The sequence below is a fragment of the Triticum urartu genome, chromosome 4, assembly GCF_003073215.2.
Source record: "Triticum urartu cultivar G1812 chromosome 4, Tu2.1, whole genome shotgun sequence".
In the NCBI taxonomy this organism is placed as follows: Eukaryota; Viridiplantae; Streptophyta; class Magnoliopsida; order Poales; family Poaceae; genus Triticum; species Triticum urartu.
Window position 1 is genome coordinate 396,477,660 of NC_053025.1, and position 14,346 is coordinate 396,492,005.

General features: G+C 46.4%; 1 protein-coding gene across 1 annotated transcript in view; it reads right to left on the reverse strand.

Annotated features, from left to right (window-relative positions):
* Positions 1-7,518, reverse strand: part of LOC125554770 (putative disease resistance protein RGA3) — a gene marked incomplete at its 3' end in the record, with an annotated part of 43,877 nt that extends 36,359 nt beyond the window's left edge. Inside the window, exons 1-3 of the mRNA XM_048718198.1 lie at positions 7,314-7,518; positions 7,100-7,197; positions 1,768-2,314 (exon numbers count right to left, since the gene is read on the reverse strand). Coding sequence (XP_048574155.1) covers positions 1,768-2,314; positions 7,100-7,197; positions 7,314-7,518 — 850 coding nt within the window. The remainder of the gene's footprint in view (positions 1-1,767; positions 2,315-7,099; positions 7,198-7,313) is intronic.
* Positions 7,519-14,346: the final 6,828 nt, after the last annotated feature.

Here is a 14,346-nt window from a genome sequence, read left to right on the forward strand (position 1 = left end):
CCGGACACACCGTTGGTACCCCGTGCTTGTGGTATGTGATGAAAATGGGAGCGAGGCTCCACAATTTTAAGATGTGAAATGTTGGGCACGGGGTTACTGCCAATCGAGTGGATTCTATGTTAGTGTCGTCTAGGGAAAGATAGTGATCGGGTGCTTACCCCGGGTACTTGAGGTACCGCGGGTCGTGGATGACACGGAAGTTCCCCGGATCTTGTGGGTAAAGTGTGCAACCTCTGCAGAGTGTAAAACTATTCGAATAGCCATGTCCACGGTCAAGGACAGTTGGGTAACCGCTCTTGGGCTATGTCCACATGTTTACAAACCAGTGTATGTGTTTGGATAAGTGGGAAGAACTACTTGGGTCAAGTCAAAGGACTTGACATGATTGAATTGGGTTGGTGCCCACTCTATTTATGTTGATATCTGTAACCGTCCTTATGGTTACTTGAATTCTCCTGATGCATGTGTTACAAGTTGTTGAACATGGCATTGCGCTCAAAACTAGCTTTCTACAAAAATTTACCTATATCATGCATTGATGTATCTTGAGCCAAAACATGGGTTGCTTGCGAGTACATTCAAAGTACTCATTGGCTTGCCACTGGTTATTTTATTGGCCAGGCAGGAAAAACAGGATATGATGAAGAATACTTCGGTGATGAACATGCGAGCTAGGACGCTTCCCAGTCAGAATGCCTGTAGGGTTAAGGCAGATGGCATGGGTCCAAGTTATCGACGAAGATTTCCGCTGTGAAGTTATACTCGAGGCTCGACTATAACGGTCATAATTTATGTAAGATGGTATGTATGGATGTAAGACTCTTGTTATTCAGCTTCTGTGTGTTCAGCGAGCATTGATCTCTGGGATCACTGTACATGTGCATTCGGTGATCACGACTTATGAGTCGGGGTCCCCACACCTACGGAGCAAATCACCCTTGAGTCCACTACCCCCATAGGGCAAGGATTCGGGAGACATCCCCGTGGCGACATGCAGATCTTTGTGAAGACACTCAAGATCAGATACGCACTAAGGAGATGACAACCCTTGGTGGGATCCCAGCCGGGGAAAACCACAAGGCCCCCGGCAAGCACCTTGCCGGGGATGACAGCAGGCGCCTCGGCAAAACCCTTGCCGGGGCCCCGGCAAGGACCTTGCCAAGGACATCCGCAGGACCACTACCAGGCCCATGCCGGCTAAACCTCCACCGCCGTTCGCATGCATATGCCGACCCAACCCGCTGGGTAGGCACCTGCGTGGCGGCATGCAGATCTTCGTGAAGACCCACCACTGCGCCACCTCAGCTGCTTACCTACCTATGTGGCATCGCAGGCGTCGCTGGCCAGGGCGCGTGTCGACACAAGGAGTGGCGACGGACGAGATAGGTCTCTCCCCCGTCCCCGATAAAGCAAGGACACCTAAGCAAGACGCATTAAATCCGCCTTGTCATGTAATGCGAGGGATAACCTCGCATCACTGTACCCTTTCCACCTCCTGTGTGCCACTGTGGCAACCCCTTTTTCTATAAAAGGAGACCCGAGGCGACCAGAAGGAGGATTCGGCTTTTTGGAGCTCCTCACGCCCCATAGCTAGCTCAAGAACATAGATATACAATCCACCAAAGCAGGAGTAGGGTTTTACGCATCCTCGCGGCCCGAACCTGGAAAAACAAACCGTGTGCTATCTATTTGATCCGCTCTTCTCATGACCCCGCGCCCCGCTAACCACAGTAGGGATTCTTGTGATCCCATAGGTGTTGTTCCCACCGACAAGACCCATGCTGGATAGTTGTGCAGTGAGCTTCTGTGTTGCATCAACAAGGCGCTCGGTCTTGATCTTCATGCCTTTCTGAAAACTATTATAAGTGCTCGCGGCGCTGGCGACCAGATCCTTCTTGTTCTGAAGATCTTTGATTAGAATTTTCTCCTGAGCCCTGCTCTCTTCAAGGTTCTTCTCATGTGTCCGCACCTTTAGCATGAGATCAGCAATGGCTTCGTGAGCTTTGGAGAGATCTTGGGTCTTGGTGGATATGAAATTCTGCATCTCCGCCAAGTCATAGAGTGTCTTCTCCCTGTCGGCTTTGAGTGTTGCGATCTCCTTGCCATGAACCTCAAGATCTGCTTCCAATTTCTTGACCTTACCCTCTAGTTCATTCTTGGCGGCTTCTGCAGCTTTAGCAGCAAAAACAGCCTCCTTAAGCTTGCCGGCGTGGTCTGTAGCATGAGCTTCGAGCACTTCCTTGTGTTTCTGCGCGAAAAGCTTCTCAACTTCTTCATCCTTGCCGTGGAGCTTGGCGCCAAGTGTTTCCTCGCACTGGCAAGGTGATGGTGTCCTGGACTAGGGGGGTACTCACCCACGTCGTCTCTCGACTTGGTGGATCAGGCCGAGGACCCCCATGGCATACAAGGAAGACTCCACAAGACTTGGCGCCCAGGCCGAGGACTCTCCTATGCCCCCAGCCTCTAGTGTATTTATATAAACCCTAGCCAAGCTAGTCAATAGATGATCTCATATTCATTAGAACAATCTCGTGGTAAATACATGTACTCTGTACTACACCCCATATGAATTCAATCAAAAGTAGGACATAGGGTATTATCTCTTCGAGAGAGCCCCATCCTGGGTAAAATCACATGTCCGTGTTACCATCGCTCCAAGACGTCATGCTTAGGACCTCTACTATGAGATATGCCGGATATAGAACTGACATTGGAGCTTTCATTGAGAGCGTGCTAGGTGTCATTGCATTGTGATGGATCTTCAATACACGCCAAATCTGGTGTTATATCTATTGTTTATTCCATTTACACAGATCAATTATTTTGCAAAAGTATTGCTACAGTTCTATGCTATTTTTTCCGCAAATCAGATTTGCCTCCACATGTACAAGCTATCTAGGAGGAAGGCGTGCAGAGGTATACCGATGCCAGATGGCGATATGCATCTAGAGCAGCGGCGGCAGGAGTCATGGCAGCCGAACCCCGCACCAGCGAAGTGGAAGTCCCGGAGCGCTAGGGATGCATTTCCCCCGGATACGCAATTGGGGCCAGGCCCGTACGCTGGCTAGACGACAACGCATGGACATGCAATAAAACAAAAAACCAACCTACAATAATCTTTCCAAGGAGTTGGCGCAGTAGTACTGCCCATGCAGTGCACATGGGCTGACAAGACTTCAAAAGCTGGCAACGCATAGGCTGATCCGATTCTCTTTCTCTTTACTTTATTATTTAATTATAAGACAGTCTATGCTTTTTGCTAATCATCAGTCTTTCATGCACTTTCCACTTGCAAGTATTAGTACTATTACTAGGGCTGCCTGTGTCCACGTAATAGAAGCAACACACGGTTTTTCTTTGGATTGCTACAACGATCACCTAGAGACAAGGAGCTCCGAGTACCCACCACACGCTACCACAGATTTTTATAGACCGTTTTTACTGGCGTCGGTCTGCAATGGTCATCACCGTTACGTTTTATTTTTCTTGGCTATTTATTTAGCACATAAAATTACTACACACAGATTATTTTCTGTTGGTTCGTACTACATTATTTTTTGCAGACATATTTTTCCGACGCTTGTACATGCTATTTCGGTCTGCATCGATCTGGCCAGCCGATGTGTGCGTCAGAACCTTCTTCAAACCGACCTCCGTGTTCAGGTCGGCTGCTCCGTATATTGTTCAACCCAACGCAGTCATGATGCACTCCGCCCAGGAAGTCCCTCATCCATAATAATGTCGTTTGTTATCAGTTTTGACGTTGTCGGATGATTCGACAGGTGCAATTGTTCTAGTTATTCGCAATGTGCATATTAATGTTCTTTCAAATAGTATTTTTTGCTAGTCAACGATTCTTGGTGCTACAGGTTTTGCGCTACATTCTACATTGCGGGCATCATTTCAGGGTGATCCTGTATGCCATCATTGTCATGTGCGCGTCATGTCTGTAACTTGGGCGACCCTGTGAATCCAGATTTTGTCACCTTGTCACGCGAACGCCCCATGTCCGCATCGGCCTCGCACCAGGCCAAATCTCTTTTAATAATTTATTTTGCATAAATAAATTGTGTAAAGAATTTTTATTATATTATTATTATATATCTTGTGCTACTTTATGCGTGTAGATAACCAACCCTTACTATGCCACACTAGCCGACCAAGTTGTGGGGTCACCTCGGCACGTGTCCATGTGTCAACAACTCTCCTGCCACTCGGTTGGGTCGACCTCGATGCTCAAGACATATTCCTTTAACTATTTACTTCACTTACAGTCAGTTAAGTACAAGATTTTTTATATTAATTTTTGGCTTGCACTATCTTATGTGTGCAGGTAATCGACTTCGGGCACATCACGGAGACACCTCGGCGTGCCGACATCGTCATCCCACCTCCGTCGACCAAGTTGTATTGTCACCTTGGAGCATCACCTTGGCAGGACTGGAGGCTTCCTGATCACATCATCGATCTACTCCAAGGACTTCAGCGTCACCCTGCCAAACTACTTTGTCTCCTCAGCTAGACCGGGGCTTCGCCTCGCCACACCAGTAGTGTTGTGTTGTCACTTCGTCAAGACGAGCTCTAAGCTTGGGCTGCTTGAGACTAGCTTGGGGGCTGGGACGCCGACCCGCCGCAAGCTCAGACCACGTCATGAACACTGAGTACATTAACCAGCTAAGTCGCTTTCATGCTCAACTTTTTTCAATTTTTAATTTTTGTTCGGTTCGACCAAACATTATATTTGTGTTAAACAAAAAAGTTGTTTCACTACAAAAAAGACACATCTGTGAGATTTTGGCCCGAACGAAAACTTTCATAGTTATGACACTTCTGTGACGCTAATTGTGACAAAAACACGTATCATCATGGATGTGATGGGCTCCTACTTCTATGACAGAAAATCATGATAGAAAATGGGCTTTTCATCCTGGGCCGACTGGGGACGCCCCTGCATGACATTCTTTGGGCCATACATAACGTAAAAATTTGTGGTACAAGTGAGGGCCAGGAAAATATCGGGGAGCTCATGGTTACGATGGGTGTTCGGGGCCAAGCGATGTAATGTGGTTTGTGTGTTTCTCTCTTACGCGCGTGTGTGTGAGGTGCTCGTTATCCGAACCCTTGCAAGGCGTTTGCTTACTGAACCTGGGCGAGGGAACACGAGGGATCGATCCCACTAAGTACGGAAGGCGATTGATCCATCCCTTCGCTGCTAACTCAACATGAGTGATTCCTTTGCTGCTAGTTGAAGTCGGCCGATTCCTTCGTTGCTAACTGAATCTGATTGATCATTCTTGCTTCTCACTGAAGCCGATCAAGCCCTCGTGCGACATGTAGCCAGCCGGTGTGTTCGGTTGCCTCGGATGAACCATGCACATTGCTGGTGCACGCGCGATATAAAGGAACGAGTCGATATGTGTGGTGAGTTAATCCAGTTGGTTGGCTGTGGATGAATAGTTCTTGGTGGGGGTTAGATGAACAGGACCGTGTGGTAGTAGGCAGTTGCCGCTGGATGAACATTACCCCGAGGAGGCTGCCACACCCCAGCCGGTTGGGGGTGGATGAACTGGACCCCATGGAGGCTCTATGAACAGTAGTCGGTGGAGCCCGCTGGAGGACCCTAGTGGATGAACAGTAGCCTATGGAGTCTCGTTTTGCGGTACGCCACATCCCTCCTAATGAGAAAGACCCCATTTCGACCGTAGGCGCTCCAACAGAAGTCTGTTTCCTCCGTTTTACGGTATGACACCCCCCGATGAAGAAGATCCTGTTTCAACCCTACGCACTCGAAAGGAAGTCTGTTTCCTCCGTTTTGCGGTACGCCAGACCCCTCCCGTTGAACATGATCCTATTTCGACCATAGGTGGTAGAATAGAAGTCCATTTCCTCCGTTCTGCAATACGCCAGGCCCCATTTCAGCTGTTCCATCCAAGCCGGTTGGCTCCTGATGAACAGGACGCATTCTGTTGCCTCCGGATGAACACGATATTGTTTCTTTGTTCTGACCTAGCCGGTTGGCTACCGATGAACACGACGCCATTGCTGCCGCACATTGCCTATCCATGTACACCATCCCTTGCCGTACGTATGCGCGAGTGCGCGCTAGAGACCCCGCCCATATGTACGTACATGGCTGTATTTTTTTCCCTGTGGATGTACGTACGTGTGCACGCACTACTGCAGGATGCTGCTAACGTGACACTTTGATCAGAGACCCTTCGATGAAACTGTGTGTGATGCCATAATCGCAAAGGGTGGTGTAAAATAACGGTCAAAAAGGTGCAAAACATTTGCGATGGAGGACGCGTCAAACACGGTTTGGATTTTAGTTGCGTGTGAAATGTAGGGCACACGACTAACCCGTTCGAACTGTTTGCGATGAGGCAGAACAACAAAAGCGGGCAGCCATATCAATGTGTGTGTGATATACGGCATACAGTTCTCTCCGATGAACCATTTCCTATTAGGGAGTGCAACATAAACGGTTAGCCAGATCAAGGTGTGTGTGATATAGGGCATACGGTTCACTCGGACGAAATGTTTTCAATTAGCGAGCGCAACATAAATGGTTCAACTTAACAAGACGTGTGTGATACGTGGCAAACAGCTGACTCGGATGAACTGTTTGTGATAAGAATTTACAATACAGACGGTTAATATAGTTAGTTCGTGTGCGATTCTGTGGGTACAAAAAACTTTGAAAAATGCAAACCAGTTGCTTGCGGTGGCTAGGAGTAGCGCATACGATGCGTCTGCGAGTACTCGTGTGCGATGATTAGTAAGTTACACGTGCATTTCCTTATGTTAACACTTGTGTGATAAATAACACGTGGCACCGGATACAGTATTTGGGTTGTGTGTGTGCTCCACTTAGTCTTCCCGCGCTCTAGCGGATGCTTCCCGCGCTCCACGCGGGTGAATTGTAAAATACACGCCTATTACCTCACCGTTTTCCCACCATCAGCTAATGGCTTGGTGCTTATAACCCAGGCGGCAACGCACCGCTGCGAGACTCTGCGAAGATCTAGTCCTCACCCGTCTACCATTAGTTATTCCAAGCATGCCAGGCAATGATCAAAGCTTTGACGTCGATGCCTACATGCGTTACATCTTCGGCGAGGAGAACGAGCCGGAGCAGGTCGGGGAGCAAGAGCTTCATCGGCCGGTGCAGGCACCATGGCCCATCGGTAGCGATATCTGCGTCACAGTCCTTGGGAGCACAATCGACATATTATAGAGGAGGTGTGATGAGCAGTTTGCCATCCACCGTGCAAAAGATCCAGAGCTGCTCGGCGGCATGATCGACGACCCACCCGAAGAACCGCCATCACCAGTGCTCATCGAGAGCCTGATGCCCCGCAAGGAATGGGCAGAGGACCTCTGCGATTCAGTCAAGACAGAGGCAGCCAGCGGCTTCATCATTGCATGTGCGGCCGTGTGAACCTCGATCCCGACGATGTGGTGGCCAGGCTCGAGCGCATCCTTGGCGGAGGTGACATTCTCGACGAAGTAGAACATCACCAATGTGATATCCTGAGGATGCAGGTGATCGAAGGAATTTTCTACCAGGCCCGAGACATGGAAATGGAGCGGTTCCACGGAGTTGTCATATGCGCGATTGCTGTCAAGCTCTTCTGGAAGAGGCCATGCAGCCCCAAGAGCCTCCCATCAGCGCCAGCAGCTCCGTAGGTGGAGGCGGGTCCGGACACTCGGAGTGAACGGCCGCAAGGGTGCTATGCTGATCATGGAGTCCGAGAAGACCATTGTCGGAAGGCCGCCAGCTCAACCTTTTAGCTTATATTTTATTATAATTGTATGCATATGTAGGTCGTGAGTGTTCTGGGCCATGCCGCATTTGGCATTTTAAATTATCCTGAATATGTAAGACAATTATTAAGAATTATTAACAGTTGCCATTGTAACTTTGCCACAACGGCGAGCAGAGCGCACGCAGGGACGCCAGAGCGGAGCGCGCCGCGGCCGCCTCAACGGCGAGCAACCACGTGGTCAACCTTCTGCCATCAATAAATTTTGACCTTGTTTCTAGTCACATTGCTGATTACAACGCAATAAATAATTACAAATCTGTTCACACCTATCAAACTAATATGTGTTCATACTTAGCACTAGGCTATAAAAACTACCCACTTGAAAATTACTTCACAGTTCCTCTCCTCATCACCCACAAAAATATTTTTTTCTGTCAAGTCATTCTACCATGACAGGTAGGAGGAGTTTAGGGTGGACATATAACCAGGCAGCAAAGACCAAGGCCGCTGAAGCATTAGAGAGGTCCCGCCGCGAAGCCGCAGCCACAACATAGATGTCCCAGCGCGCCGCGGAGCCCTCAAACGAGCTCTCACGGGAACACGAGGGCTCTCACAAGCGCATTCGCGGTGTCGGCCATCCCGATGAGCCGGCGTTCCTGAAGTCCTTCGCCGGCGATGATGACATTCTCGCAGGCATCACTATGCAGCAGGAGTTCGTCGATGGCTTGATGAAGCTGCTCAAGATCAGCGATGCCTCAGTTGACAAGGCGATCGGCCTCACTCATGAATGTCAATGCGAAGCTCCTCAAGTTGGTCACCGAGAAGGAGGAGGAGGCCATCGGCTGGCAGATGCTGCATGAGCAGAGCAGTGCCTCAGAGATGATGTTGAAAGCGGTCGTCGAGGAACTGATGGGTGGCTTGAGGAAGCTCCTGATCGAGCACGAGCAGGGGGTGGAGGAATCCGTGGCTGCTTTCAAGCAAAGTCATGAGGCATTGAAGAAGGAGCTGGAGGATTTCGCCGCCCGGCGATCCATCGACGAGTAGAGACAATAGCGACCCAGATCATTGTCTACAATTTCCTTCTTCTCTTGCCCTCGTGTCTTCCGGGCTTTGCCGCATGTGGCATTTTAAATTATCCAGAATATGTAAGACAATTATTATATGCGCCATTGTAAATTTGTCGCCGTTTTATCCGTTGCCATTTTATTTGTGGTTGTATTATCTGTTGCCCTATGCGCCAATTTAAATTAGGGCGGAATACGAGTTGAAAACACAAAGAAAGCAAATGCTGCCATGAGATCACAAGCAAACACCCTCCATCCAGGTGCTTTAATTAACCCATTAATGGAGAAGTTGTGAGCGAGGCGGGCGGCGGCTGGTGCATGGACGTCAAAGAGCTCGCTTCCTGGTCAGCATGGGTGGCCTTGGTGCTCGCATGTGTCTCATCGAGCCTGTGAGGTGGACAGGATGCACGCGTCCTGTCGAGCTTGCACGGCGGACTACTCGCACGCGTCCCGTCGAGCCTACACGGCGGACTTCTCGCGCTCGTCCCGTCTAATCAAACAGTTGCACGCACGCCACCGAGTATGATTAAATTTCGACATGGTTAATATAATACAACTGTTTGTGATATTAATGTGTCAGCTTTTTGTTTCAAAAAGAACTTCATTGGTACTAATGTGTGCGCCTCTTCTCAAACTGGACGATTTTTTACCACGGCATATATGTGCCATGTCATGAAACCATGCCTAGTTTCATGTTTTTGGGGTGACTTTTTTTATTTACTAGGATTTAAAAACCGAGATTCTCATTGTTTCAGGACAACGACAAGTTTGTAATTCATTCTCATTCCTTAAACGAGACATAAACATGCACGCAATGACACATGTACGATTTCCCACCCATTTTGCTTCACTGGAGCATGTGGTTGTAGTTCAAATTTGAATTATGGACTACATTAAATGCATAGAAAACTTAGTAATTAGCAATACTCCCTCCTTTCTAGTTTATAAAGCTCATCTCAACTTTTTCATTTTTCCAATTTAGAAGGCTCATCTCCCTCTCATTTTTAGTTTCCAATGCACATTCAATCTTTTCATACAAGAATTAAAGAGGAACAATACCAATCCATGTAATGTTCCTACTCATATAGTGGTCAAACATGCATGCACTGCAATTAATCCAAATTAATGCATGAATATAATTGGGGTAGTTTTGTAAACTACGAGATAAATTCCTCCACTCACAAAATGCCTTGGTTGATGAGATTTGATATTCTGGCCTTATAAACCAGAAAAGAGGGAGTATATATACAATGGCCAAACGAACCCTAAACAGTTTCAAATTTCAGTTCGACACTCCTGTTATTCTGTGTTGCCTGTAGAAAACAAAGTTCAAGGCGAGAAGAGGCATCGATTATCGGTTCACCCACAAGAGGGGAATGTTTCACTATCGGAGCCACGAGGGTTGCGACATGCTCCGGTTTGTAAAAGGCTTGTAATATGGCTTCGCCCAAGCCACGATGGCGAGACGGTTGAATTCGTTCCCATTCATTCCATGGGACCTAAACATGCACCCCAAGGAAACATGTACGTTTTTTCTAGCCATTTTGGTGCACCGGAGCATGTATTTGTAGTTCGTATTTGAATGATGGACATTAAATGCCTAGAAAACTCAACTAATGAATAAAAAAGTTAAGCGAACCCTGAATAATTTCAAAGTTCAGCTCTAATCTAAAGTTGTTCCATGTAGCGTGTAGAAGCAAATACGAGGCCAGAAGAGGGAGTGATTATCGTTTGGCCCACAAGGGGACACATTTCCCTATCGAAACCACGTGGGTTCTTGTGACAGGCTCCGGTTTGTAATAAAGCTTGGCCCAAATTTGCAATGTTTTTACCATGGCATATATGTGCCACGACGTGACAACATGCTACCTTTGATGACTTTCTGGTGAGTTTAGGATTTATGGGGACTCAAAAACCGAGATTCGAAATGTTTGAGGACGAGCCAGGACACCGGAAGAGTTGTAATTCGTTCCCATTCCTGGCATGAGACCTAAATATGCACCCAAGGACACATGTATCATTTTTCTTTGGTGAACTGTAGCATGCATTTGTAGTTCAGATTTGAATTATGGACATTAAATGCTTAGGAAACTCAATTACTGTATAAAAAGGCCAAACAAACCCTGAATAAGTTTAAATTTTAGCACGGGTATCTTGTCCTTCCATGTTTCCCGTGGAAGAAAATGCAAGGAGAAAAGAGGTAGTGATTACGTTTCGCCGAAAGGGGAACACGTTTCCCTATCAAAACCACGAGGCTTCTTTGAGAGAAGCTCTTGTTTTTGTAAGAGGTTTGTAATAAAGTTTGGCCCAAATGGGACAATGTTTTTACCATGACATATATGTGCCATGACGTGACACCGTGCGACCTTTGATGACTTTCTTGTGAGTTTAGGATTTATGGGTACTTAAAAACCGAGATTCGAAATGTTTGTGGACGAGCCATGACACCAATACAGTTGTAATTCGTTCCCATTCCTGGCATGAGACCTAAACATGCACCCAAGGACACATGTATAATTTTTCTAGCCATTTTGGTGAACTGGAGCATGTATTTGTAGTTTAGATTTGATATGGACATTAAATGCCTAGGAAACTCAATTAGTGTATAAAAAGGCCAAACGAACCCTGAATAAGTTTAAATTTCAGCATAGATATAATGTCGTTCCATGTTGCCCGTGGAAGAAAATACAAGGTGAAAAGAGGCAGTGATTACGTTTCGCCCACAAGGGGGACACGTTTCCCTATTGGAACCACGAGGCTTCTTTGATAGAATCTCCGGTTTGTAAGAGGCTTGTAATAAAACTTGCGCCACAATGGACGAAAAAAATTGCTCAACATATAAGTGCGATGTCATGACACCATGGCAGGTTTCACGATTTTGGGCTCAGTTTTGGATTTACGGGGATTTAAAAACCGAGAGGTTGTTCTCATGAAATGTTTTCAAATAGCACACGGTTCACTCACGAAAGCCGATATTCAATGCAAACTTCATGGCAACCATATTTTAATGTTTGATAAAAATCTGAAAAAATGTGGGATGTTAAGAAGGTGATGTTTTATTGCGACACAAAATTTCAAGTTGAAAAACAATACGAGATGTGAGCTATGAAAACGACAAATTCGGCCCTGAATAGTGACATTACTATTCGGCACTATTCAACACTGATTTTGTCTTTCTCATAGCTCACATCTCGTAATGTGTTTCGACTTGAAATTTTGCGTGGCAATAAATCATCCTCTTAACATCCCGCATTTTTTGAATTTTTTTTAAACTTCAAAACATCTTTTTCTCATGGTTTTCACCGGTTTCCACCGAATGTTGGTTTCCGTATGATATCCCCCCTACTGCGCGTGCGATCTGAGTCCTGCGTTCTGACTGGCCAGAACCCAAACCCCACGGATCGTACATGAGCACCGTTGGACGCTCCCAGATCGAACGGCAACCCTGAGCCCTTTCGACAGCACATGTAGTACATGGGTAAGCACTGTGCGCATGCGTCATGTAGGTCACGCTTCCTTCTCTACTAGGTTTTCATTCAAAATACGCTACTGTTTCTCGCCACTCCTCTCATCAGTTTCCCGCCTCTTCTCCTAGATATGCATGATGTAGATGTTCATTTAATTCTTATAGTTCATCTCATCCAAAATCAATTAGTTTTATAAAAAACTATTTTAAGATTCATGGAATTGTGCATCGTAAAGGTAAAAACAAAAAGTGAAAATTCATTTAGAAAAAAAAAGTTTTGGGCAATTAAGATATGGAAGATTCTAGAGAACAAAAGAGAAGTGCTTGTGTTTTGAGGTTTGTACATTATACTTAAGTTCAACCATGGAGTCTTCTAGATTGTACATGTGGCGGAATCTCGTGGAATGTAGGTGATATCCAACGGCTAGTAGTGCTCAGATTTGCCATCTCTCTACCATCGGATTGGTTTTATCCAACGAGCAACTTTCATACTTATTCGCACACTATATAGGTGTATGGATGTATAGATATATATAGATGTGTCCCATGTGGCACCCCGGCTCAGAAAGACCGATTTACCTTGCATTGCCAGCCCAGAGACCATGTCTTCTGGCAAGACACAACATCTTGGTACAGAAAACAACCGCTTTATTGACACTAGTGGCTCAAAGTTTATATTACAACAGGTATCGAGGCTAAGCGGCACACCTGGTGCGGCTGAACAATATGTACATTATTTAGTGAACATAAAAGGGCCTCGATCATAACAACTACGCGGTAGCGGAACAACGTCGTGGCGGAACTCCATAGCACAAGGACACCAATGTGGACACGATCTAGACTCGAGCAGCATTCCTTTCCACGGGACTTTCCTAAAATCTGGCATGACACGCCAGGTCAGTACATTGAATGTACTTGCAAGCTCACAACAAGCATAAACATAATGACAAACAATATCATGATAATTACCCAATTATTACTAATGCCACAATGTAACCAACATATTGTGATCGCGCTCTTATGAGCACAGTCCCTCAGACTAGCTTACCACTATGGATACTTCGTGATCATTCCGGCGACCACAGCCATGACCAATATTTGGTCTCAAACAGTGATCCTTCCGGCGATCACAACCACGACCAACACTTGGTATCAATCGACAGGATGACTTTCCCACCATCCTCATAGTGCAAAGTTCATGAATTAGTGTGCAAGATTAATTTAAATGTTGGCCCATGGTGTGACGTACTTTCAAGGTGTCCGTAACCGTGGACTCGGTTATCGATAGATTAATACACTCTGCAGAGGTAGCGCACTGTACCCACACGACGGAACTCATGGCCTCGTACTCCCATTCGGGTGGACCAAAGGCATTCCGACGAAACCCCTCCATTGCCATGACACTCTCTTGGCCACTCTGACCCACTCCCCAACTGGGCTAGTCCTGGGTGGCCCCGTGTCGACCAAAGACACAACGACCAACATCGTGGCCAACGTCCCTCACGGGGACCGGTACGAGAAATCTCAACAATGGGCTCACAAGGTTATGTGTGCTTACCGGGCTAGGGTATGGCATGCCCATAACCTTCCCTAGTTGGAGGCACCGACCAGAGGCATGACAACGGACCGAATAAAGGCCTTCCCATACAGGCAAATGTGGCTGCACTAGGAAAAACTCGATTCAGTGGCAGCACCACTCGGTCAAAGATAAATTCAAGTTATATTATTACCAGGTTCAATTTAAAGTGAAAATAATCGGTGTCATAGTATGCCATGAAATGCAATCACTAATATATGCACCACATATTAACGGAAATGACTGAGTCAACTAAATCCACACTAAGCATAAACATCAACAACACCTCAGACTGGTATGGTTAGGATTAAACTCACATTAAACAGGATCTTTTCTAACAAATTTTACCATTTTTCTCATGCAAGAAAATAGTTCTAATAATTTACTTATATCCATAACCATATTATTTCTATCATAGCAAAGATTAATTCTAGTTTCTATAACCACTTAGTAGCTACAAACTTTTTGATA